The sequence below is a fragment of the Trichosurus vulpecula genome, chromosome 2, assembly GCF_011100635.1.
Source record: "Trichosurus vulpecula isolate mTriVul1 chromosome 2, mTriVul1.pri, whole genome shotgun sequence".
Taxonomy (NCBI): Eukaryota; Metazoa; Chordata; class Mammalia; order Diprotodontia; family Phalangeridae; genus Trichosurus; species Trichosurus vulpecula.
Window position 1 is genome coordinate 327,568,998 of NC_050574.1, and position 24,271 is coordinate 327,593,268.

The 24,271-nt window shown below is 42.5% G+C and overlaps 1 protein-coding gene across 2 annotated transcripts; it reads right to left on the reverse strand.

The window, feature by feature from the left end:
• Positions 1 to 535: 535 nt before the first annotated feature.
• Positions 536 to 6,565, reverse strand: LOC118835858. Of its 2 annotated transcripts, XM_036743140.1 has the most exons (4): positions 6,295 to 6,565; positions 4,860 to 4,912; positions 1,377 to 3,059; positions 536 to 728 (listed from the first exon to the last, which is right to left on the reverse strand). In XM_036743140.1, exons 2-4 carry the CDS (start codon positions 4,891 to 4,893, stop codon positions 580 to 582), a joined length of 1,866 nt encoding a protein of 621 aa, XP_036599035.1. In that variant the 5' UTR covers positions 4,894 to 4,912; positions 6,295 to 6,565; the 3' UTR covers positions 536 to 579. The 2 variants fall into 2 exon arrangements, with proteins under 2 accessions (XP_036599035.1, XP_036599034.1); XM_036743139.1 differs by having other exon boundaries at positions 558 to 3,059.
• Positions 6,566 to 24,271: the final 17,706 nt, after the last annotated feature.

The following is a 24,271-nucleotide window of genomic DNA, read 5'->3' on the forward strand; positions in this document are numbered from 1 at the left end:
TTGAAATATGGAGCATGTCATTTGAATTTGGGTGTTGGGTGAAGAAGAGGGATAGAATAAAGAGAATCATGGACAACAGGTGTACTTTACCAAAACTAATGGAGTGGAAGACATATTAATCAAGCCACTTTCATATAGGATGTAGGGGAGGTAGAGAAAAAAGCTATTTCGTTCTATGGAGAGTCAATCAAGGTACAATATATCTTACCAGAGGCTAGGTTGTGGCATGAGAGGAAGAAGAAAACATAATACTTTTTCTCCCTATATGCCCAAGAGAGTCCCTAATTGAACTTTTCTTACTGTCTGATATATTTTAAGAGAGAGAATGAGAGAAGGAAAGAGGGATGGAGGGAGAGGGAGAGAAAGACAGAGAGACAGAGAGAGAGATGGAGAAATAGAGACAGAATGAGACAGAGAGGAAGAAGGAGGGAGAGAGAGAGATGGAGAGGGAGAGGGAGAGAGAGAGAGAGAGAGAGAGAGAGAGAGAGAGAGAGAGAGAGAGAGAGAGAGAGAGATTCAAATACATTCAGGGTAGGGGTTTTCTGTTCATTTCTTTTCAAAGAGAAGAAAAATGGTTGTTTAATTTCCTCTCTGTTTTAATCCCCTTGTGCCCCCTCTGGTGCTCCTTCGTCTCTTCCTGGGCATTTCTTTCATGTATGGCTGTTGGTGATTCTTGCCAAGGATGAGGTGAAGCCACTTTTTCTTTGCAGGCTCAGCAAGTACAGGATCTGAATGGGAAGATGTAGGAAAGGCTGACAGGTGGTGTAAGGGCTTTTGCAAACAATAATGGGTATATGGGAGGCTGAAAATGTTGCGTGCTGTTGTCTGGGGCACTTGGAAGACAAATTTTACATTTAGCTTTTGCTTAGAACCAGGCATCAGTATTGGTATGGCCAGCAGTTTTGTTACACATCGATATTTTGTTTTTTGTGCATGGGGACAGCCATATGGGATCCAGGAGGCACAAACTAAACAGACCATATAATTACTGGAAAATACTTGATCGGGCCAATGAGTTGGAGATTTCCCAGTCCTCCACAAGAGAATCTTCTTGCTGAGGTCTTTTTTTATTTTCTCCTGAGGAATGGAATTGATGACGGCATGAACAATTTTAGCAGGCACAGAGCCCCCCTCAATAACATATGGTTTGATGTAGTTAAAACCCCGTGGATCTTGTCTTTTGGGTACAGTCTGGGCCCGTTGTCGGAGCCCATTTTGAACCTGGTCTCGATGGTTAGAATCTAGTGTCTGATGGCTATGACCTGGCTGAGATCTAGTCCTACAACTGGGTCTTGGTTGCACTGTTTCCTGATCATTCAGACGAATTGTAGATGTGTGATTTTGCCTGTAATCAATGGAGTCTGATACAGACTTACCCTGGTTTTCATGATTGGGTAGAGTGTTGAGGCTAGGTGTGACATGGTGTTCTGGATCCCCTGACAATTTTATGTAGCCTGGTGGAAATGAAGCCTGAGTGTTGGGGTCTGGAGCAGCTTCCAGCTGGTAATCACAGTCAGGTGGATATGGTGCCTGGTGGAAGCCAGGGAGAGTTGTATCCTGGGAGACCGAGCTCGTAAGAGGCATCGTCTCATGATCCTGGTCTTGAATTGTGCTTTGGTGATCTGTTTTTAATGACAGTGTTTCCCAGTACTCTTCTGTTTGAGTCGAAACATCGACTTCACCTTGAGAAATCAGGTTTGATATATCCTTAGCCTGGCAGTGAGCGCTGGTGTGAGTTGTGGCCTCATGATTGAGGCCAGGTAGAATTTTTTCCTCTGTGTCCAGTGGAGGCACTTTTCCATAATCTGAACCTGTTTGTGTGGCAGCATGGTGGCTTGTTCTTGCTGGCATCACCTTCCAATGCTCAAATTCCTGATTAAGGTTCAGTTGAGAGGTATCCAGGGAGTCAAGACCAGGTAAAGTTTTGTCCTGGGGATCTGAGACTAGTGGAGATGTTGCTCCATGATCCTGGCCTGTTACAACTGCAGCCTGGTGGTCTGTCTTTGATGGTGTCATTTCCCAGCATTCTACCTCCATTGGGAATGAGGTTTGGGCAGTGGGGGCCAGTATATTCTCAGCCTGCTTCTTAGGGCCGGGTGCTGATGTAGCTCTAGTTCTTTGATCCAGATGTGATGGAGTGACACCCAGGAACCTGGGTATTTGATGGCTAGCCCATCTTAACTGTGATGCTGTTTCCTTATGGCGTAGGCAAGGATGTGATGTTTTAGAATGTTGGACTTCACTCGGTGACTCAAAAGCTGTAGCCCAAGTATAATACTGGTCATCACAAGATGGTATGATTATGACATGCTTCAAGTTGACAAAACTCTGCCTAGACTTCAGTGAAGTTTCATCCTGATGCCCAGGGCTCGTTGTGGCAGGTGTGGCCGGGTCCTGGGAGTCAGGGAATGTACTGGGGATAGCTTCAGCTTCGGCCCCATGATCCTCACAGGGTGGATCCTCAGTGGTTTGGTAATTGGGGAATGGTGGAATTAGGGGCTTCTGATTGAAGGTTGGTAGCTTCTCAGCTGGTTGATCACAGCATCGGTTAGTCTTAGGAAAATGACCGCAAAGATCTAAAGAATCCACCGTCTGGTGATCAGGGAGCAATGGAGACTCAGGCTGATGTTTGGAGCTAAGTAGAAGCGTAAGATGTTGTTTATCAGCTTTTAATGACCCCTCAGTTTTACTGCTCCCAGTATTGGCCCTAGGAAAAGGCTTGGCTGAAGCCACTGGATGCTCTCTGTGGCGTGTAGGTGACTTAGCTGTAGCCTTGTGATGAAGATGGCCTAATGGTGTTACCGTTGTCTTGTGATAGGTGTGAGGCGCCCGTGGAACTCTAATTAGATGCTGGAGCCATGGTGAAGGTGATGTTTTGGTCCAGGAGCAGGGAGGGGATGACTGTTTAATGATTCTGGAGAAGTGATTGATGCGGGACATCTGCTTTATCGCGGACCTATTATTTTGTTTCCACAGTGGTGAAATCTGGTGTGGAGGACACGGTAAGAGTATCGGTGGAGCCTGGTAATAGAGGCTTCTTCTGGAGAAAGGGACCAGCTCTGTTGATGAAGGAGAAGCTATGCGAGTGAGGGGAACCAAATCTCTCTCTCTATATATATAGATACATGTATATAGGTGTGTGTATATGTGTATATTTTATATACATATATGCATACATGCATCCATTTATATATTCATACACACATGTATATATTTTATATACTTATACACATGCATATATTTATATATTCATGCACATGCATAAATTTTATATATCTACACACATATATGTCACAATCTGTACACATATGTATATGATCCATATGTTTATACACATGTGTATATTTACACACATGTATATATTTTATAATATTTATATATTAATTATATGTATACATTTATGTTTATATAATATGTACATAGTTTACATATTTATACACATTTTATATGTTTATACACACATGTACATATTTTATATATTTATGCATATATGTATATTTAATGTGTTTATACATATATGTGTATATTTTATACATTTATACATACATATATATAATTTACACACATATAGTTATACATATAGGGTGGATGGGAAAGGCAGCTGTGGGACATTGGGCAGTAGAAGGGATAGCGAGGACATAACTTCCATCTGTTACAGCCACTTTATTATAATCAGAGCACTTTCACATATACTCGTTTTTTTCCTATGCAGGAGGTTCATTGTACTTAAGGAAAATATCAGGAAATGAAAGAGATCACATTTATATAACTATACTGTTTTTTCCCTTAAAAAAAAAAAACCTCACCCAACCACCCAACCAAATGAACAAAAATCAAAACCAAAAACCACTTGTTTTCCTACAGGTCTGCAAGGCAGGAAGAACAAGCATTTTTCTTTGTCACTTTGCAAATGAGGAAAACCAAGACCCAGAGGACAAGTAATTTGCTCTAAGTTGCATATTGTGGTTAGTAAGTGGTACACAGATAGGAATGGAAATCTAGAAAATTGAGTTTCAGAGCATTTATTTTTTTTCTTCCTTTTATTTTTGAGGGGGGAAGCCAGGGCAATTGGGGTTAAGTGACTTGCCCAAGGTCACACAGGTAGGAAGTATGTCAATTGTCAGGCCAGATTTGAACTCAGGTCCTCCTGATCCAGGGCCAGTGCTCTATTCACTGCACAACCTAGCCGCCCCTGTTTCAGAGCATTTAAGTAGCTTACTAATAATAACCAGCATTTATGTAGCACTTTAAGGTTTGCACATATCTTATTTCATCCTACCACACAGATATCTTACTTAATCCTCACAGCAGTCCTAGGAGGTAGGTGCTGTTATCATCCCCACTTTACAGATGAGGGAATGTGCAAACACAAAGGTTAGTTCAATGACCTGCCCAGGACCACACAGCTAGTAAATGCCTGAGGCTAGATTTGAACTGGAGTCTTCCTGACTCCAGGCCCACCGCTCTAACCCACGAGTTACTAGCTGCCTCTATCTGAATTGACCAAAGTCTACATGGCTAATAAGAGGCAGCAACAGCTTTAGACTGCAAGTTTTTAGATGTTTGAACCATTGCATACTGAAATTTACAGCATTAAGAACAATTGGACGAGCAAAACAAGAAATGGTTGAGATGTTCTGCCTTGAGTGGGGAGGGAATTTGGAAACAATCTTGTCCATTTCTCCCCATTTTACAGGTGAGTAAACCGAGGCTCTGAGAGCATAAGCAATTTGCTCACCAAAGTAAAATGAGAGAGGTGAGAGGTGAATCCAGACCCTTTGACTTCATTTCACTGCACTGTGGTATCACCTCTGTGTGATGGGAGCCTAAGTGAAACGACTAAGAACCAAAGTTCTCACCTTTCGGAGTTATCCTGGGCCTTCTGACTTCCATTCTTCCCCTAAAGGATTTCCTTGAGAAAACAACATATTAATGAAGGAGTATAAAGTTCTCTCTTTGGTTCTCAAAATGGCTACTAAAGACTGGTAGCCCCTACAGGATAGCCCTACCCTGCCTGGGACAATTCTTTTCATTTTTTTTGATCTGTATCATTCTTTTATTTTTATATCACCTTCATTTCCAAATACAACACACATACACACACATAACCAGAATTATAATAAAGAATTAAAAAGAAAAAGAAAAGAAAGAAGCAAGTTCAGCAAAAATAGTCAACACATCAATTCTTCTGCTATCTGCTCCATCATTTTTAATAGATTTTTGTTATTGAGTATTTACAGTCGTGTGCATTTAGGGTTTTCTTGGCAAAGATATTGGAGCGGTTTGCCATTTCCTTCTCCAGCTCATTTTGCAGATGAGGAAACTGAGGCAAGCTGGGTTAAGTGACTTGCCCAGGGTCACACAGCTAATAAGTGTCTGAAACTAGATTTGAACTTAGGTCCTCCTGACTCCAGGGCTGGCACTCTGTCTGCTGCACCACTAGCTGCCCTTAATAGGTTTAGAACTTGTTTAGTTGCTGACTTTAGATTTCGTTTAGGTCCAACTTCAATAGTATGGAGAAAAGAATTGAATTTATCCTTGCTTTCAAGGTACCTCCCTATTCTCATCCTCATTCCCAACAGTTAGCACAGTATCTGGCCCATAACTACAACTTAATGCATAATAAGCAACTGGAAGACTAGGCCTGAATTAACTCAGAAATTCCCTGAAATTATTCTGATTCTACCTTGAAATTAAAATCCTCATTTTGTGAATATCTTGGCCATTCCCTAAGATATTAAGCTGAAGTTATTTTGAAATATTACATCTGCAGTTTGGATCTTTGCCTTAGGTCATCTAGTCCTGAGTTTTAAATCAGGGGTCCAGAAACTTGAAAAAAAATAATCACTATATTTCAATATAATTGGTTTCCTTTGTAATCCTACATATTTTATTGTATGCATTTAAAAACATTATTCTGAGGAGGGGTCCATGGGCTTCACTAGACTGCAAAGAGGGTACCACCACAAAACAGGCTAAGAACCCCTGCTCTAAACTCTCCCAACACAGTCTTCATCTTCCACTCCAGCCTCTCCCTCTCCCATTGTCAGAATCCACTCAGAGGCTGTCCTGGTCTTGGATTGTCCGTAAATCAGAAGGAAGGGGCGCTGTAGGGTCCAGGAACTGGAACCTGAGGCCTGCCCCTGGGCTGACTGTCCACTGATGTTGTGTTCTCACTGTTGAGCACAGATTTTCTTCCCTTTCCTTTTGCCCCACAAGAATATTTATCACATTTGTCTCTGGGGGAAATATTCCTCTGTAATAAGAGTCAGTCCCAGAGGACCAAGACCTTACCATTAAGAACTTCCAAGGAGAGCAGGGTATTTCAAGTGTTCTAATGATCAGCAGTCTCAGCCAGCCTGATTCTTGCTTGTGGTTCTGTGTGGTCATAAGATTTTCCAAAAGGGAAAGGCTTACTTAGTTAGGACTGGGTCTGTAGAATTACGAAGTGACTAAGAGAAAAATCCAGTCATTTCAGAAGAGTAAGCACTCTCTCCAGAGAGGACTGTGTGCTGGGATACAAAGAAAAGTAGATGTTTTTTCCATACATAGTTAGTGCAGCACTGAAGCCTTTGGTCTCTTATCCCAGATAGAGGACCAGAAGTGGCCCTGACATCATAAAACACCACTTGTCCTTTGTCCTCTTCCTACAGGCAGAGCTGCTGTCCTGCTCATATTTAGGGGACTAGTCAGTCTAGGCAGGTCAGGGGCCCTCAGGGATGGATGAAGGTATCCCATGGAGCTGTGAGGACACACTAGATAAGCAATACTTGCCTTGGTTCTATATCAAACACTCAGTTTCTTGTTGGTTCTCATCAGTTAGCTGTCCCCTTCTTTGTTCATTGTCCCTTTGAATAGTCAATAGTCAATAAGCATTTATTAAGTGCTTGCTATGTACCAAGCACTATGCTATGTGCTGGAGATATAAAGAAAGTTAAGAGTTGGCTATTTCCTGAAGCATTGAGACATGTGAGATAGAAGAGAAAAAGATCATCCATGCATAGATATATGCCCCCCTTTTTTATTAGGGCATTGAATCCACACATCCAATTTCTCATATCACTTTCTATCACCTATTTATTTATTTATTCATCCAACAACATTTATACAGCAGGTAGATGGCACAGTGTATAGAGTGCCAGGCCTGGAATCAGGAAGACCTGAGTTCAAATCCAGCCTCAGACACTTACTAGCTGTGTGACCCTGCGCAAGTCACTTAATCCTGTTTGCCTCAGTTTCCTCATCTGTAAAATGAGCTGGAGAAGGAAATGGCAAACCACTCCAGTTATCTTTGCCATGTAAACCCCAAATAGGGTCACAGAGAGTCAGACACAACTGAGCAGCATTAAAAATTTGTCTAGTTCCAGCTAAACACCAGGCATCATGCTAGCTTCAGAGACAAAAATGAAACACTCTGACCTCAAGGATCTTATTATGTTCTTTTGGAGGAAATTATATGAGTTCATATCATTAAATACGCAATATGTAGGAAGCTTACTTACAGTGTTATTTCAGGATTGGCACCATCAACTGGGGTTGTAGGAGTTGATGCTTGAGTTGAGCTTTGGAGGAAGATAAGGATTCCAAAGGATGGAGGCACCCTCCATTTCTGCCAGCTGAACCCCATGAACACAATGATACATTTTCATCTTGTGCCAGATAGCTTCACTAGAAAATTGCCTGTTTGACACTACCTGAAATCAACTCAGCCCAAGCTTATACACCATTGACAAAAATCCCAGAAGAATGTTGTAAACGGGAACAATCTTTTCAGAGGACCCCACTACCGCATACTGAGCTCAATTGTCTGTACCTTTGTGAGTCTTTTGGAGTTAGAGCCACAAGTGAACTAATGGCCGCATAACTCACAGAAAGCAATCCCAGTTGAGTTGGTTATTCCAGAATAGCTCCCACTATGTGCTTTATGTTTTTCTCCGATCTGCGGACCTGAACGGCGTGGTTTCCAACAATAGAGACTTTGACTGATAATTCACCTATCATGTCACCCCCATCCTGTCTGCAAACTGGCAATTTCTGAAGTTAATTTAGGCCTAGATTTCCAGTTGCTTATTATGCTAATGAAAAGATACAAACAATCAACAAGGTTCCTTATGTGCCAGGCGCTATGTACCAGGCAAAGAACTGAAACTGAAACAATAAACCTCTCATCAGGATGCAAATATTGAAATAGTGAAAATAGTATTAGCCAGATTCTAGAGTGAGTACAGCTATCTCCCCCTTCCCCCCCAGAGTTATTGAGGCTTCTTACAAGTCCAGACTCTCAACTCTGGTGATAGAATTAGAGGGTTTGAGTCTCTCTGTAGCTGGGGGTACGACTGGCAGGTCCTTGGAGATGAAGATTTCAATGAACTGTTAACCTTATGTCTAGGGTTGTCAGCATCTCCGGCATATCCTTATGAAAACATCAACAAAAATGATGAGTTAAGAAGTAGGAAGACAGGAGAGAAAAATACAATTAACTCTTTCACATTATGGGGGTTAGGGGCGTGACACCTCTGTGATCTGGAAAATCTGCTTAAAATTTTTTGGCTCTCTTTTCATACCGGTAAAGAAGTCTGAATTATTACGGTATTAAGAGACAAAATATGTTGGTGTCATATAATACTACACATATATTTTATGCATTTCTGAGTTTCTAAACTTTTTCTGTATCATTTGCTGGGCTTTGTGCGTCGTCTGTGGCTTCTGCAAAACTCCCCCAAAATTCCCATTTAATTTCTTATGCCTCTTTTTGGTTTTGGTATCTCCACCACCTAGCCCAGTGTCTGGCACATGAGATGAATGTGTTTTGACTTTTGGTTGATTGATTGATGGGGAAAAGCTTAAGAAAATTTATAAGGTACACACACACACACGCATGCACACACACACACACACTTTGCAAACTTTAAATGTTACGTTAATGATAGTTATTAGTATTGAATGCACAGGAAAATGGGCCTTGTTTGACTGTCTAGCAGAGTCCACTTTAAGAAGTGTACTTTATAGATACCACCTCATTTGATCCTCACAACAACCCTGAGAGGTAGGTGCTACAATTATTTCCATTTTACAGATGAGGAAACTGAGGCAGTTGTAGGTTGTAAGGTCCAGAATTCCCCCATCCTTCAGTGGTGAAAAAAATAGGATCACATTTTATTATTCAATCATTTCAGTTGTATCCAACTCTTCATGATGCCATTTGGGGTTTTCTTTGTGGAGATACTGGAGAGGTTTCCTATTTCCTTCTCCAGCTCATTTTACAGATGAGGAAACTGAGGCAAACAGGGTTAAGTGACTTGCCCAGGGTCACACAGCTAGTAAGTGTCTAAGGCTGGATCTGCACTCAGGAGGAGGAGTCTTCCCAGCTCCAGGCCTGGAACTCTATCCACCTAGCTGCCCCTGGGGTCAGACTGCCACTGCTCTAACACATACATCAAGGAGGTTACTTAGGGAAAGATCGCCAATTCCCAGTGCCAAAGACAGAGGGAGGGAAGGATAGAAGAGGGAGGGAAAGAAGCATCAGGATCCTTAGCCTGAGGTAAAGGTACTTCAGATGTTAGTAAAATATTTTGATTTTGTATGGGCTTTGGAATACTATGTTCCTGCCTGCTGGGGAACAGAATACCCTTTGTTCATCAGTAGAAGATCTTATCTTTTTGCAATATGAAGTTATTTCTTTGTGGGTTAAGAAAAGGAGTAAATTCATACACCTTAAGCCCTCTAATTTTGGGAAGAGAGTATGCAAATGCAACCAAAATTATGTCCTAGGATTTGCCACAGATAGGATGACTGAGCAGCTAGGTGTTGCAGTGGATAGAGTTTTGGGGCTGGATCCTCCTGAGTTCAAATCTGGCCTTAGATACTTACTAGCTGTGTGACCCTGGGCCAGTCACTTAGCTCTGTTTATCTCAGTTTCCTCATCTGTAAAAAAATGACAAACTACCCCAGCATCTTTGCCAAGAAAGCCCCGAATGGGACACAACTGAGAAATGACTGAACGATGGCAGCAGGAATGAATAAATAAATTTCCATCTGCAGCCATGTAGAAAGAGTAAGCTCTACATTTAAATCAAAGGGGAACAGAGCTCAGAAATGCTTAGGACTCAATTCAGTGCAGGAGAGCAGACCAGCTGGAAAGAAGGGTGAGGCTTTTCTCAAAAGTGGAGTCAGTGTTGGTGACACAGATAGTTTTCAGCATCTAGGAGTTTTTTGTAATAATTAAGGGATTCAGGGTGAATGGAAAGAAGACTAGTACTGAGTTGAGATTATACTGGTCAATAATCAGAAAATTGTATTAGAGCAGTTAGAAGGAGTATACATAGACGGAGGGCACAGGTATGAGTTGAATATGATAGGATGATTAAAAAAATTAAGGGGTGAGAAAGAGGGATGCACTGGAAGAAGGGGAAAGGGAGTGGGAGAATGGGTAAATTATCCCACATAAAAGAGGCAGAGAAGAGCTTTTACAGTGGAGGGGAAGATAGGGGAAGTGAGGGAGGGAGAGAGAATGAACCTCAATCTCATCAGAATTGGCTCAAAGAGGGAATAACATATACACTAAGTTGATTATAGAAATCTATCCTGCCCACAGGGAAGTAGCAGGGAAGGGGATAAGCAGGGTAGGGGTGGTAGAAGGGAAGGTGGATTGGAATAGGTAAAAGACAGAAGCAAAACACTTTTGAGGATGAATAGGGTTGAAAGAAGAGAGAGAAGAGGATAAATGGGAGGGGCAACAAGATGGAGGGAAATACACAATAATCATAATTGTGAAAAACATTTTACAGCAAGTTTCTCTGATAAAATCCTCCTTTCTCAAATATGTAGAGAAATGAGTCAAATTTATAAAAATAAGAGCCATTCCTCAATTGATAAATGGTCAAAGGATATCAATAGGCGGTTTTCAGACAAAGTAATCAAAGCTATTTATAATCATATGAAAAACGCTTTAAATCACGCTTGTCAAACAAATGCAAGCCAAACAACTCTGAACTACCACCCCACAAATTGTCTAATCAAATTGTCTAATATGCAGAAAAGGAAAATGGCAAATGATGTAGTGAATGTGGCAAAATTGAGACAGTAATGCACTGTTGGTGAAGTTGTATACTGATTCAACTATTCTGCTGAGTAATTTGGAACTATGCCCAAAGGGCTATAAAACCATTACAAAAAAATTTCTGAAGCAGCATTTGAACCCAGGTCTCTTTGCCTTTAAGTATATCATTCTACCTATGATTCTACAACCAAAACACTGCTATCCATCTGGCAGAAGCTCGTCTAAATTCCTAACAAACAACAAACCACTTCTTGGAAGCCCCAACTTAAAAAAGAGCTAGGTGGTGGTATTCTGGGACAAAGATATTTCCTGATATCATGCGGTCTTCCACATTGTTCCTCCTTAAGGTTTTTTCTACAGTTTTGCCAGCCTCTGGTTCTACCACTTCAATGATAGAGATGGTATTTTTGTATTTTAGCATTACTGTAATTGGGAAGTGTTTTCGTATTTTAGCCTGTCAAGTCAATGACAAGCATTTATCAGTTCCTACCATGTTCCAGGTACTGTTCCACTTTGTACCCACTGGGGGTACAAAGAAAAGCAAAAAAAAATAGCCCCTGCTCTGCTCCCAAGGAGCTCATAGTTTGATGGGGGAGACAACATGAAAACAACAAAGTACAAACACGATATACACAGGATAAATTCGAGATAATCTCAGAAGGCAGGCAGAAGGTGGGATTTTAGCTGGGACTTGAAGGAAGCCAAGAGGCAGAGATGGGGAGGAGAGAGGTCCGGGCATGGGGGACAGCCAGTAAAAATGTCTACAGGGTCAGCATTTAGAATGCTTTGTTTGCAGAACAGCATGCAGGCCAGTGTCACTGATCACAGAGTATGTGTGGGGCGTAATGCATAAGAACACTGAAAGAGTGGGAAAAGGCCAGGCTAGGAACGGCCTTAAATGCCAAAAGGGGGAGAGGGGGGATTATTTGATCCTGGAAATAATAGGAAGTCACTAGAGGACTCGGGGAGTGACTTGGTCAGGCCTGTACTTTAGGAAGCTGAGGCAGCTGAGTCTCTGGAGAATGGACTGGAATGGGGAGAGAAGCTTGTTCAGACATTCTATCTACAGGTGACTTCAGAAGTCTGAAAAAGAGTTGTGGAGCCAGCAGAAGACATTACCATGAATACCAGATGGGCTTTTCATACGTGAGACTTTCAGTACTAAGAAAGTAAATACTGCCATTTGGAAAGTTAGACGGAATGACACTTTATCTGTAAGTGGCCACATAGCATATATTTTCTCTTTCTTCTTTCTTTCTTTTTCTTTTTTTTGGGGGGTGGGGGTGGGGGAGGAGGCAATCAGGGTTAAGCGACTTGCCCAGGGCTTCACAGCTAGTAAGTATCTGAGGTCAGATTTGAACTCAAGTCCTCCTGACTCCAGGGCTGGTACTCTATCTACTTACTGTGCCATCTATCTGCCCTGCATGTATTTTTTATGTTCCATAGATCCTTGCTCTCCATAAAGTCCTACTCTGATGCCAACTTCATAGGATAGGAGTGAATGGGTGGTTTTGAAAACTTTGCCAAATCTTGCTGCCTTACCAAACTGGAAAGGCTTTGGTTATTAACCCAGAAAAGTGTGCCATGACATAGAAAGACTCAAATATGGTTAGATAAATACCACTAAGCAAATGATGGAATTTTTTTCAACTTAATAAAAGGCAAAAAATTAACAATAGCTCTTATGGTTCAACAGATTCCTGCTATATGCCGGATGGTGAAGTATTTGAATTGAGGTCATTATGGATCTTTTGAAGTTTTAAAATGATAAAGTATGGAGCTATGAACATGATTTCCTTTGAGGATGGGTTATGGATGAGGCGGTGGGTCAGAATAAATAGGTTTATGAATAATAATGTATAGTCACTGTTAGTGAAATCTATGATCTTCTGGGTTGGTGCTTCTTAGGTTGGGTTTGTTCTAGGGGAATGATTCTAACTGTGAAGGAGGAGATCCAGCAAAGAGTCCAGGTCAAAGAGGAATTCCATGTCGATGGGGTCTTCCAGATGCTCCTGTTTGTGGATGACATTGTACTGATCTCATCAAGCTACAAAAGATTGCAAAGCCCCTTGGAAGAGATCTATAATTACTCAAAGGAGATTGGCCTATCCATCCACTCAAGAAAGACGAAGTGGATGAAGAATATCTGTTGATCAGATTTCAACATGCATGTGAATGGATTCCCTACAGAGCTTGTCCATCAGTAGGTCTATACGGAACAGACAGTGCAGATAGACAATGAATTGTGCCCAGAGTTTGACAGGAGGAAAACCATGGGCTGGATCGCTTTTAGGAAATTGCAAAACTCCTTCACTGAACCTATTCTTCCCATGACCACAGTTTTACCAGTATTGCTATAGGCTGATGATATATAAACCACCACTTTCTCCAAAGAACTAAAAATGATTATCACACAGAGGGGCAACGGAGAAGCACATGGCAGATGTCAACAGCCTGCAACCCTAGAGGAACTGTGAAAAACAGGAGTAAAGGACACGATTAAGAAATTATATGGTAGGAAGAGATGATGGGCTGGTCACATGGCAAGGGCAAGGGATGGGCGGGTAGACATCTACTGGTGTTTTCTCAGTGTTGGAAGAAATAGAGGAAGAACTCCAGAATTTTGGGTGGACTTCTTGTAGGGAATTTTTGGAAGTACAGGGGGAAAAAAAGGGATGGACAGGTATAAATAGGTTATGTTCTTTATCAAGGAAGGGAATTCCCGAATTGATGAGATCATAGATCCATTTGAGTATTTGTATATGGACAATACCATATCCAAAGACTTGGTATTTCATCAAGGTTTATGGGGAGGAGGAGGCAGGAGTGTGCTGGAGCCAGCTCAGATCAGCTTGCAAACAGATTGTTTAACTTTCATTTTGAACATTTATCCCTCAGAAATTGGCAAATGCTACAAATCAGGGCTTTCTTAATTGTTTTTGTTGATTTCTAGACTTTAAAATATGATAGAGAAAAATTCTAATCATGCAATTAAACTTAAAAGTATATCATGCATACTTTTTTTTTGAGAGTTGGTTGTTGGACATTTTCCAGCACACTTCTGATAAGGGGATCCGGGCTCATGAAACCAGGTTTCTGCTTTGCGATACATTCATTTTGAATATAGTCTGTTTGACACAGGAGCGGGGAACCTGCAGCCTCGAGTCCACATGTGGCATTCTAGTTCCTCAAACGCAGCCCTTTAACTGAATCTAAACTTCATGAAATTTTGATTCAGTCAAAGGGCCACACATGAGGACCTAGAGGGCCACATGTGGCCTCAAGGCCACAGGTTCTCCACCCCTGCAGAGGCTAAACCATAGCATGAGAGGTAAGGAAGAACATACAATTTTTCTTTTTTTTTCTTTTTTTCCCCCTACTTAATAGTATTTTATTTTTTTCCAATTACATGTAAAGATAGTTTTCAACATTTGCTTTTATAAGGGTTTGAGTTCCACATTTTTTTTTCTCCCTCCCTCCACTCCCCCCTGCCTCAAGATGGCAAGTAATCTGGTGTAGGCTATACATGCACACTCATATTAAACCTATTTTCACAGTAGTCAAAACAGGAAGTTTTTCTCACTGACTACTTAAGACAGTCTTCAATTGATTCCCTCTCGAATTAAAAAGAGATCATTACTCTCAATTTATCAAACTACATTAAAAAAAAGTATGAAACAAAATACAAATTTCAGACATACACAGTCAATACTTTTCGAAGAGGAAACGTTAGCCATTTAATTTACTTTTTGCCTCAACTGAAATCTCTCCAGCAGGGACCTGAAATATATTGGATGTGCCCTTGGCTGGCCTTCTCTGCTCCTGTACTCTCTCATGAGCTTTGTGCCTGTGAGTGACTGTTGGCTTCTAAATGTGGCCCTCCGCCTTGGCTGGCGATACCTGTCAATTAAAAAGCTGAGCCCCTCTATCCTTTCAGGAACAGGGGATGGCATATGGGTTCGATGTTTCAGGAGCACAGAGGTCCTCATAGATTCTGAGCGTGAAGATGGAGAAGAGTCCGCTGAATGGTATGAGGGCATTTGTGAAAGGTAGTGCATTTCTGGGAGACTAAATGTGGAGCATTTGGTGTGAGGTATTTGAAGGACAAATTTCACACCCATGTCTTCTTCCTTAGAACCAGGCAGAGGGGTTGGTATGACCACTAGTTGGGCCTCACAGGGGTACTTCATTCTTTGCACATGGGGACACTCCTCTGGGATCCAGGAGGCACAGATCAAACAGACCGGATAACTAGAGGAGATCTGTTGAGCACTGTGAAGAGTAGAGACCTTCATCCTCCTTAGGAGAATCTGTTTTGAGATATCACTTTTTATTCTTTCTTGAGGGATCGAACTAATGATGGTATGTATAATTTCAGTAGGAATAGTTGTTCCATTCACAGCGTATGGTTCGATATACTTGAAACACCATGGATTCTGCTTACTTTGCCTAGGCTTGAGGTTGGTAATAGATTTGGACATGACCTTGTGATTGAAATTCATTGACAATTTTGGCAAGCGATGATTGTTTGAGGGAGCTGCGGCATAGGTTTGGAGGTCTAGAACAAGCTCTGGCTTGTGGCTGTGGTTGACTGGAGGTATGATGGCCTGGTGATCAGAGCCAGATTGATTTGGGTTCCAGGGAACTGAGCCTGGTGGAGATGCTGACGTATTAAACTGACCCACATGACTTGTGGCCTGATGGGCTATTCTTGGCGGCATTGTTTCACTGCACTTTGCTTCAGTTTGAAACGAGGCATCGCCATTGGAACTTTGTGTAGGCTCCATTCGCTGGTCAGGGATGAATTTACTTGTGTCCTGGAGACTGGAGCCAGACAGAGTTTTGTCCTGGGAGTCTAAGCTTAGTAAGCATATTGGCCCATTACCTTGGCCTTTGAGAGTTGTGTTTTGGTGGTGGTTTATTCTTGGCGACGTTGTTTCCCAATATCCTTGTTCTGTTTCAAGTAGGACATGGGCAATGGGCCTTTGTATATCTCCTGCCTGGTGGTCAGGACTGAGCATATTTGTGTCTTGGTAATTGGAGCCAGGTAGAGTTATGTTCTGGAAGTCTAAGCTTACTGGAAATACCGCCTTATTATTTTGAGCTTTGAGAGTTGTGGTGTGGTTGTCTCTTCTAGGCAGAAATGTTTCCCAGGGTTCTGGGTCAGTTTGAAATGAGATATGGGCAATGGAGCTTTGTGTATCCTCTGCCTGCTTATAGTGGTGAAGTGAAGTTATACCCTGGAGTCCGGGGCCAACGAAAGCTTCGCCCTGGTCTAAACCCACAAGAGGTATTGCCTCATGATCCAAGTCTGTCTGTGCTTTGGCCTGGGGATCTTTTCTATTTGGCATTGTTTTCCAAGGATCTTGTTCTGTTTGAGTTGAAGCATGGACGTTAGAAGGTGGTGTACCCCCAGACTGATGATCCGGGCTGGATAAACATTTGAGGTGATAGAGACCAGGTTGTACCTTATCCTCCTCTACACCCAATAGAGGTGTTGCCTCAGGATCCTGGTCTGATGAAGTTGCAGCCTGTTGGCCTTTTCCTGTTGGTGGTGTTTCCAAGGGCTCTTGTATCATTTGAGGACAGACATGAATATTAGAATCTGGGGTAACCTCAGCTGAGTGTTCAGGTTTGATTTGAGGTATGGCCTGGTGGTCAAAGAGTGGTAGAAATTCTTGTAGGCCTAAGGCCAATGGAGGAGTTATTGCCTGGCTTGTGAGAGTTATAGCCTTGGGTTCTATTCCTTGTGGTATCGACTCCCAGTGGTCTTGTTCTGATTGAGGTAAGACCATTACTTTAGGATATTGCATATCCTCAACTTGGTAGTAAGGACTGGGTGGACTTATGTCCCAGGGGTCAAGGCCAGCTTGAGTTGTTTCTTGGTTATCTAGGCCCAAGAAAGGAGGTGAGTCTAAGAAATCCTCAACTATTAGATTCATATGATTCAAGTCTTTTTCCTGTGATACTGTTTTCCAGTGGTTATGATCTGCCTGAGGTGTGACATGGGCATTGTGGTCTATGATCATCTTATCTTGTTGGTTAAGGCTATTTCGAGATATGGCCCAGTAGTCAAGGTCTGTAGGACTAATGTCCTTGGGGCCTAAACCCACTGGAGGTGCTCTTCCATAATCCTGGACTGTCAAAGTTGTGGCCTGGTGGTCTGTTCTTGGTGGCATTGTTTCTAAGGGCTCTTGCTCTGTTTGAATTAAGATTTTAGCAATATGGTTTGGTGCATCCTTAGCCTGGTGGTGAGGAGGTGGTGGTGGTGTGGACAGTTGCTGGTCAATCTCCAACAGGGTTTTGTTCTGTGGTCCAGAAATGAGTGAAGGTATCATCCCATGATCCTGGGCTTTTAATGCTGTGGTCTGGTCATTTGTTCCTGCAGGTATTGTTTCTTGGGGTTCTTGTTCTGTTTGCAGTGAGACCTGAGGAGTCTGGCCTTGAGTATCCTCAGCTAGTTGGCAAAGGTGTGGTAGAGGTTTGACACGGTTTTCAGGCTCAAGTAAGGTTTTGTCCTGTGAGTTTAAATCCAGTGGAGGTGTTGTTTCATAATTTTGACCTATAAGAGTTGAAACCTGTTGGCCAGGGCCAAGGATGAATTTGTCCTGGGGGTCAAAATGCATTGGAAGTATAGCCCCATGATCTTGGTTTGTAAGTATCATGGCCTGGTAGTCTGTTCTTGGTGCCATCGTTTCCCGAGGCTCTTGTCCGGTTTGAATGAAGACTTTGGCTACATGACTTTGCACATCCTTGCCCTGTTGGTCAAGCTCAAACAGGGTTTTGTTCTGTTGTCCTAAGGTGAATGAAAGTGTAGTCTTATGATCCTCGCCTCTTAAAGTTGTGGTCTGGGGAGCAGAGGCAGATACAGTTTTGCCCTGGGGGTCTAAGTTCCATGAAGGTATTGTCCCATGACTCTGGTCTGCTAAGATTGTGGTTTGGTGGTGCGTTTTCTGTGCCAGGGAGTCCTGTTCTTCTTGAATTGTGATTTGGACATTTGCATCTGGTATGGTCTCATCCTGGTGGTCAAAGCTGGGTGGAAATGTGTTCCTCGTGTCTAAGACTGGTAAAGGCATTGTTACGCCATGATCTTGGCCTATTACAGTTGTGGCCTGCTGACCTGTTCTTGGTGGCATTGTTCGACAGAGCTCTTGATTTGTTTGAACTGAGATTTCAAGAATGTGGTCTTGAATAGCTTGGTTTGGGTGATGAGGGCTTGTTAGAACCATGGACCATAATGAATCAGGCTCAGGCAAGGTTTTGTTCTGTGGGCCTAAGGCTGGTGGAGGTGTTGTCCCATGGTCCTGGTCTGATGGAGTTGTAACCCAGTCACCAGAGGCAGGTAAAGATTTATCCTGGGGGTCTAAATTGAAAGGAGGAGTTGCCCCAGGACCCTGGTCTATTAATAATGTCGTTTGGTGGTTTATTCCTAGTGCTATTTCTTCCCAGGGTAGTAGTTCTTTTTGAAATGTGAGTTGGATACCTAGTACTGATAAATGCTCAGCCTGATGGTCAAGGCTGGGTGGAGATGTAGTCTGATGGTCAAGACCAGGTTGAAGTGTGTCTTTGGAGTCTAAGCCTGGTAAAGATGCTGTGGCATGATCCTGGCCTGTTAGAGCTGTAGCCTGCTGATCTGTTTTCTGCATTATTTCCCAGGGCTCATGTTCTTTTTGAACCGAAACATAGGCAAAGTGGCCTTGTGTCTCTTTGGCCAAGTGATGAGGATTTGTTAGAGATGTAGCCTGTTGGCCAGGGTCACGTGAGCCTAAGGTCATTGGAGGTATTGTCCCAGGATCCTGGCCAGTCAGTGTTGTAGCTTGGTCAGAGCCAGGTAGAGTTTTGCCCTGAGGTTCTAAATACAATGGCCCGTGATCCTGACCTGTGAAAAATATGGCCTGGTTTAGATCTACTTCTTGTTCCATTTCCTCCAAGTGGTCTTGCCCTGCTGGAAGTGTAACAGGAAGATTAATATCTACTGTATTTCCAGTCACCTGGTTGTCTGGGCTCTGTGTGGGTATGGAATGGTGGTTGAGGCCAGAGAGTCTCATCTTGGGATTTAAGCCCGGCGGAGGTATTGTCCCATGATCTGAGCCTATGAGTGCTGACGCCTGATGGTCTATTCTTGATGACATTGTTTGCCAACTCTCTTGTTCCGTCTGAACTGAGGCATGGGCAACGGGGCCTTGGTCTGTTTGAACTGAGACATGGGCAAAGAGACATTGTGTATCTTCAACCTGGTGAGGAGGGCTTGGTGTAAGTTTGACCCACTGGTCAGGTGAAGAATCGTGTGGGACTGAGGGTGGATGTGTTGTCTCAAGTTGTTTGCCTGCTGGGATTACAGCTTGGTGTTCTATTTCCTCATTCATTTGTTTCTGTTGGTCTTGTTCTGTTTGAAGGGGAAAATGGATATTTGGGTCTGGTAAATCTTCAACCTTGGAGACAGCTGTTGGTGTGGTCCAGTATTCTGGGCTGTCCTGATTAAGCAGAGGTGTTGCTTCATGATCTTTCTCTGCTACGGTTGTGGCCTGGTCATCTGTCCTTGGTGCTCTTGCTTCTTCCCAGGGCTCTACCTCCATTGGAAGTGTTACCTGAGCAGTTGGGGCTTGTATACCCTCAGCCTGATGGTCAGGATTGAGAGCAGTTGCAATCCTGGTCTTCTGATCATGATGTGATGAGGATGGAGTCGGGGATCTGGACCTGAATTTAGTGAATCCTCCTGTCAGTGATACTGCATTCCTGGGGCAGAGGTCAGAATGTGATTTTTTCAACACTTTGGCCAGGTCTGGTGGTTTTAAAGCTTTGGCCCTGGACCAATCTTTAAGACAGTGGGAAGAGGTTGAAGCTGTAGGTCTGTCTCCCTTCTTGGTAAATCCTAACAACATAGTTGCAGCCCTAACCTGGTTTCTTCTGTGCCTCAGGGAAGCTTTAGTCTGTTGTGTAGTGGTCAGTGGCCCAAGTGTTGCTCCTGTCTGGGAGTCTAGGTGGGGTCTGCATACAGGTCCTATCCTGGTCTTCTCACCCTCACATAAGGGAACTTCAGCCTTGTGGGCAGGAGTTGTTGGAGATGGAGCCTTTTGGTCAAGATGTATGATGGCCTCAGTCTTATTTTTGTAGCCTGGGAAAATTTTAGGAAGGTGGTCAGGGCCCGGATAATCAGAAAGCTTGTAGTCAGCATCCAGTAGGTAGTTAGGCTGGTTTTTGTCACGTGGTAGAGGCATCAGACATTGTTCATCAGCTGTTAGGCTCAGAGTAGTTTTCTTGACCCTAAAGTTAGACCTAGGAAAAGGCATGACTGTGGCCAAGGCACGGTATTTATGGCGAGGGGATGGTTTAGTCAGACCTCGGTGGTGAAGACAGGGTAGCAGGACAGCCATTGTCTGGTGATCAGTGAGGGACAGATGGGAAGATATAGACAGATGTCTGAGCACCTGTGTTGAGGATGCTGTCTCAGCAGCCTTGAGGAAAGTATGGGCTGATGATGTTTCAATGACTCTGGCCTGGTAGCTGAGTTGGGGCACCTGCTCAGCCCTGGACTTACAGTTTTGTTCCCACAGAGGGGAAATCCGGTGGGGGGGACAAGGTAACAGCACTGATGGTGTTTTGTTTTGGAGGCCTTTCCGAGGGAAATGGACCAGTTCTGTTGGTAAAGAAGATAATGGGTATAAGGGTAACAGAACACTTCACATCCACTATGTTGTATGGGAAAAGCAAGTAAGTGTCCAACAGTAAGCAGCTGCCAAATTGATATTTCTAAAGCACAAATTTGGCCAAAATAATTCCCCTGCTCAAGAAGCTCCAATAATTTCCTTTCTGTCCTAAGATAACACACAAATGCTTTTCTCTTTGTCATTTCAGGTGCTTCATAACCTGGCTGATTTTGCCTCCACCCTCATCATACTCTACTTTCTCCACCAAGATGAACAGCTCATTGTTCCTGGTGGACTCTCCTGCCTCTTGGAAGTCTATGTCCTCTGTCTGGAATGCTTTCCTTTTGGATCTCCAACACTTGCAATCTCTAACTCCATTCAAGGCTTAGCTCATCTGCTACTTTCTACATAGACCCGATTCTCCCATTTGTTCATGTTTCTCTCTTATCTACCCTCCCTCCCTTGACCACCCCCCTTCCCAGTCTTCTGGAAATTCCATTGTTTTTACTTTACATATATTTTATATTTCTTTAACTGTGTATACGTTGTTGTTTCTTCCCAATAGAAAGTATAAATTTCTTTGCGTGACCCAACCTAACACAGTGCTAGTGTATTTAGTACTAGGCTTTCTAAAGAAGTACTTAGTAAATTGAAATGAAAAGAAATGATGTATGTATATATATAATGTGTGTGTGTATATCTGTATATATGTATATGTGTATGTATGTATTATATGTGTGTGCATCTTCATAAAACCATCTTAATATTTGAACATTTTGGTATCCTTTTGGCATTTTCAAAGCACTCTCTATGTCTTCCTCCCCTTGGAACCACATGGAAAGAAAGCTCATGGGACAATGTATATATCATTATTCCCGTATGACAGATGAGGAAAGAAAAGGTGCTTTACTTTATACTTTATATATTATATACTTTATTATGTCATATATTTTATTGTATTATATTCTGCCTTTGTCTTTTGCCCCATACATTTGCTACTGTCTCTCCCCAGAGGCAGTTCCTGTATTTTTATTGTCAATTTTATAAGAAGTTACTCTCACTCAAGGTTTTTAAGAATAGTAAATGATAAACAGCCAGGACTCAGATCTGGGAAACAGAAATTCAAAGCATTTAAAATGACTGGCCCAAGGCCATATGGCTAATATGTCAGAACAAGGCTAGAACATTATGTTCAGGTCTTCTTTTTTTTAGGACAGAGGTCTTTCCACTACATTGAGTTTTTATTCTGAATATTCTGATGGGATCAGGGTCAGATAGTTGAATAAGTACTGCCCTCTCCGCACCCCTCCCCCAAAAAAAGTAGTCAAGAAGAGATGTGACAGGGACTGAGTTGGGATCACTGAAAACCAAAGTTCTCACCTTTGGGAAAAATCCTGGGTCTTCTCTCCATTCTTCTTTCAAAAGGTCTCCTTGAGAAAACAGTATGTTAATGAAAAGTGTACAGAGATCTGATTCCAGTGAACTTTTCAAAAGATCATTCGAGTTAAAAGGCTGGCTAGTGTGACAACTCACTTCACTTTCGCCTCTAGATCCACCCTGGTCTGTCTGGGATCACTGTGGTCCCTATTTTGGGACAGAGTTGTTCTAGCCTTATCTTACCACTAACATCAATAGAATGGATAAAATTGGCCAAGCAGTGCGCTCTCTCTCTCTCTCTCTCTCTCTCTCTCTCTCTCTCTCTCTCTCTCTCTCTCTCTCTCTCTCTCTCTCTCTTTTTCTCTCTCTCATTGCTTTCCAGGCCTTCCAAACCTTCTCTAAGAGTCAAACCCCATCCCACTCTGTCCCATCCCTCCTCAACCAAGGTTGGCCCCTCCCAGTAATAGTTCCTTCCAAGGAAAAGATGCAAGAAACTTGCATGAGTACAAACTCACTGAGAAAAGAAGAGAACTATCCGCTTTTCAGGGGGCATTTTTAACAAGCTAAAAGAACAAAGCTTCAAGGCAGAGATTTCTTATTTCACCCCCCGTGATGTCTGGTGGCATTTTCTTAGTTCAATATCTCCTTTTCCCAGCCTCAGAGAAATCAGGTTCCCCAGAGTCAGAGGAGATCACAAACTGGCCAAGGGCTAGCTCAGGCTCACACTCTAAGACCTACTGAAATCCCTCATATCACCATATCACCAAAGGATTTTTATTGTGTGTGTTCATATTCTTATTTCCTACCGTGATGAATACATTTTATTTTGAAGTTGTGGAGAATTTTGGGATGCCCTCCTCAAGAAACCAGAGACTATTTTGATTATTTTACAAGTGGAGCTAAGATGGGCAGGACTGGGTTAATTAGACCTCTTCAAAACCCCTCTTCTTTTCTTCCTGAGGAGGTTGGATCTCAAGAGGCAGAGAAAACTAAATGTTTTTGGGTCCCTATAGTAGGACTGCTCTAGGGACCCGAGGTCCTGAAATCACAGAACAGTAGTAAGTGTCTGTCATCCACAGGAATATTTTCAGGTCAGGGTGATTTAAGATCCCTTTCCATTGGCAGGCTCCTCCAGGAACACAAAACACGAAAAGCTTGATCTTCCAGCTCCGTGAAAAAAAAAATGGAATTTCATGTTTGTCCTTGGTTGCCCCATCATTCCATTCACTAAGAGTCAGTATTTCTTTCAATAAGAACAAAAAGTATGAATAGTCCTGTCCCTTTTGTTATCACAGCTACCATAGTAAACTCTGGGTAGACAGACAGCAAATATTTTTTCCATTACTTTGCCAGATGTTAAATGAACTCAGTGCCTTGCACAAAGCTATTTGGCTATATTTTATATGAATGAATGACTAAAATAACTGCATTTCCCTTTTAATTTGAAAATAGGATCTATCCTTGGTTCAGGGAGATGTAAGTCAGACCTCAAGGGTCTGATTCAAAACAAAAATTTCTCTCTCTGGGTTTGAACAGAGAGTTTAGCAAATGAAATCTACCACCCGGCCTAGATAGTTTCAATATAAGGTTGCCATCATAGTATCTGGTATTTATACAGCACTTTAAAGGTTTGCAAAGTACATTAAACATATACTCAGAGGGAGTACCATAGCACCCAGATCTTACCAGTAAGAACTTCCAAGATGAGCAGGGTATCTCAAAATGTTCTAATACTCAGCAATTTTTGCCAGCCCAATTCTTGCTTGTGATTCTTGTTGGTTACAAGCTTCCCTACAGTAAAAAAAAAAAAGCCTTTAGGGATAGGATCCACAACAAATATAAAGTCACCAAAAGCAAAATCTAGTTTTTTCAGAAAGATAAGCACTTTTCCCCAAGAGGATTGTGTCATGGGATTCAGAGAAAACTAGATGTGTGCTCCTCAGACACCTAAAGCAAGACTGAACTTCAATGCGTTTATCCCAGAGAGAGGATCTGAGGGGACCCTGACATCATAAAGCATCAATTTCCCCCTTGTCCTCCTTCATTCAAGCTGCCCCACCCCATTTCCAGAGGACCAGTTGTTGCTACAGGCAGGGGTGCTCAGAGATGTCTATGATGGTGTCCCACAGAGCCATACTGGTACACTGAGAGCAAGAAGCCCACCTTTAAACTAGATCAAACACTTAAG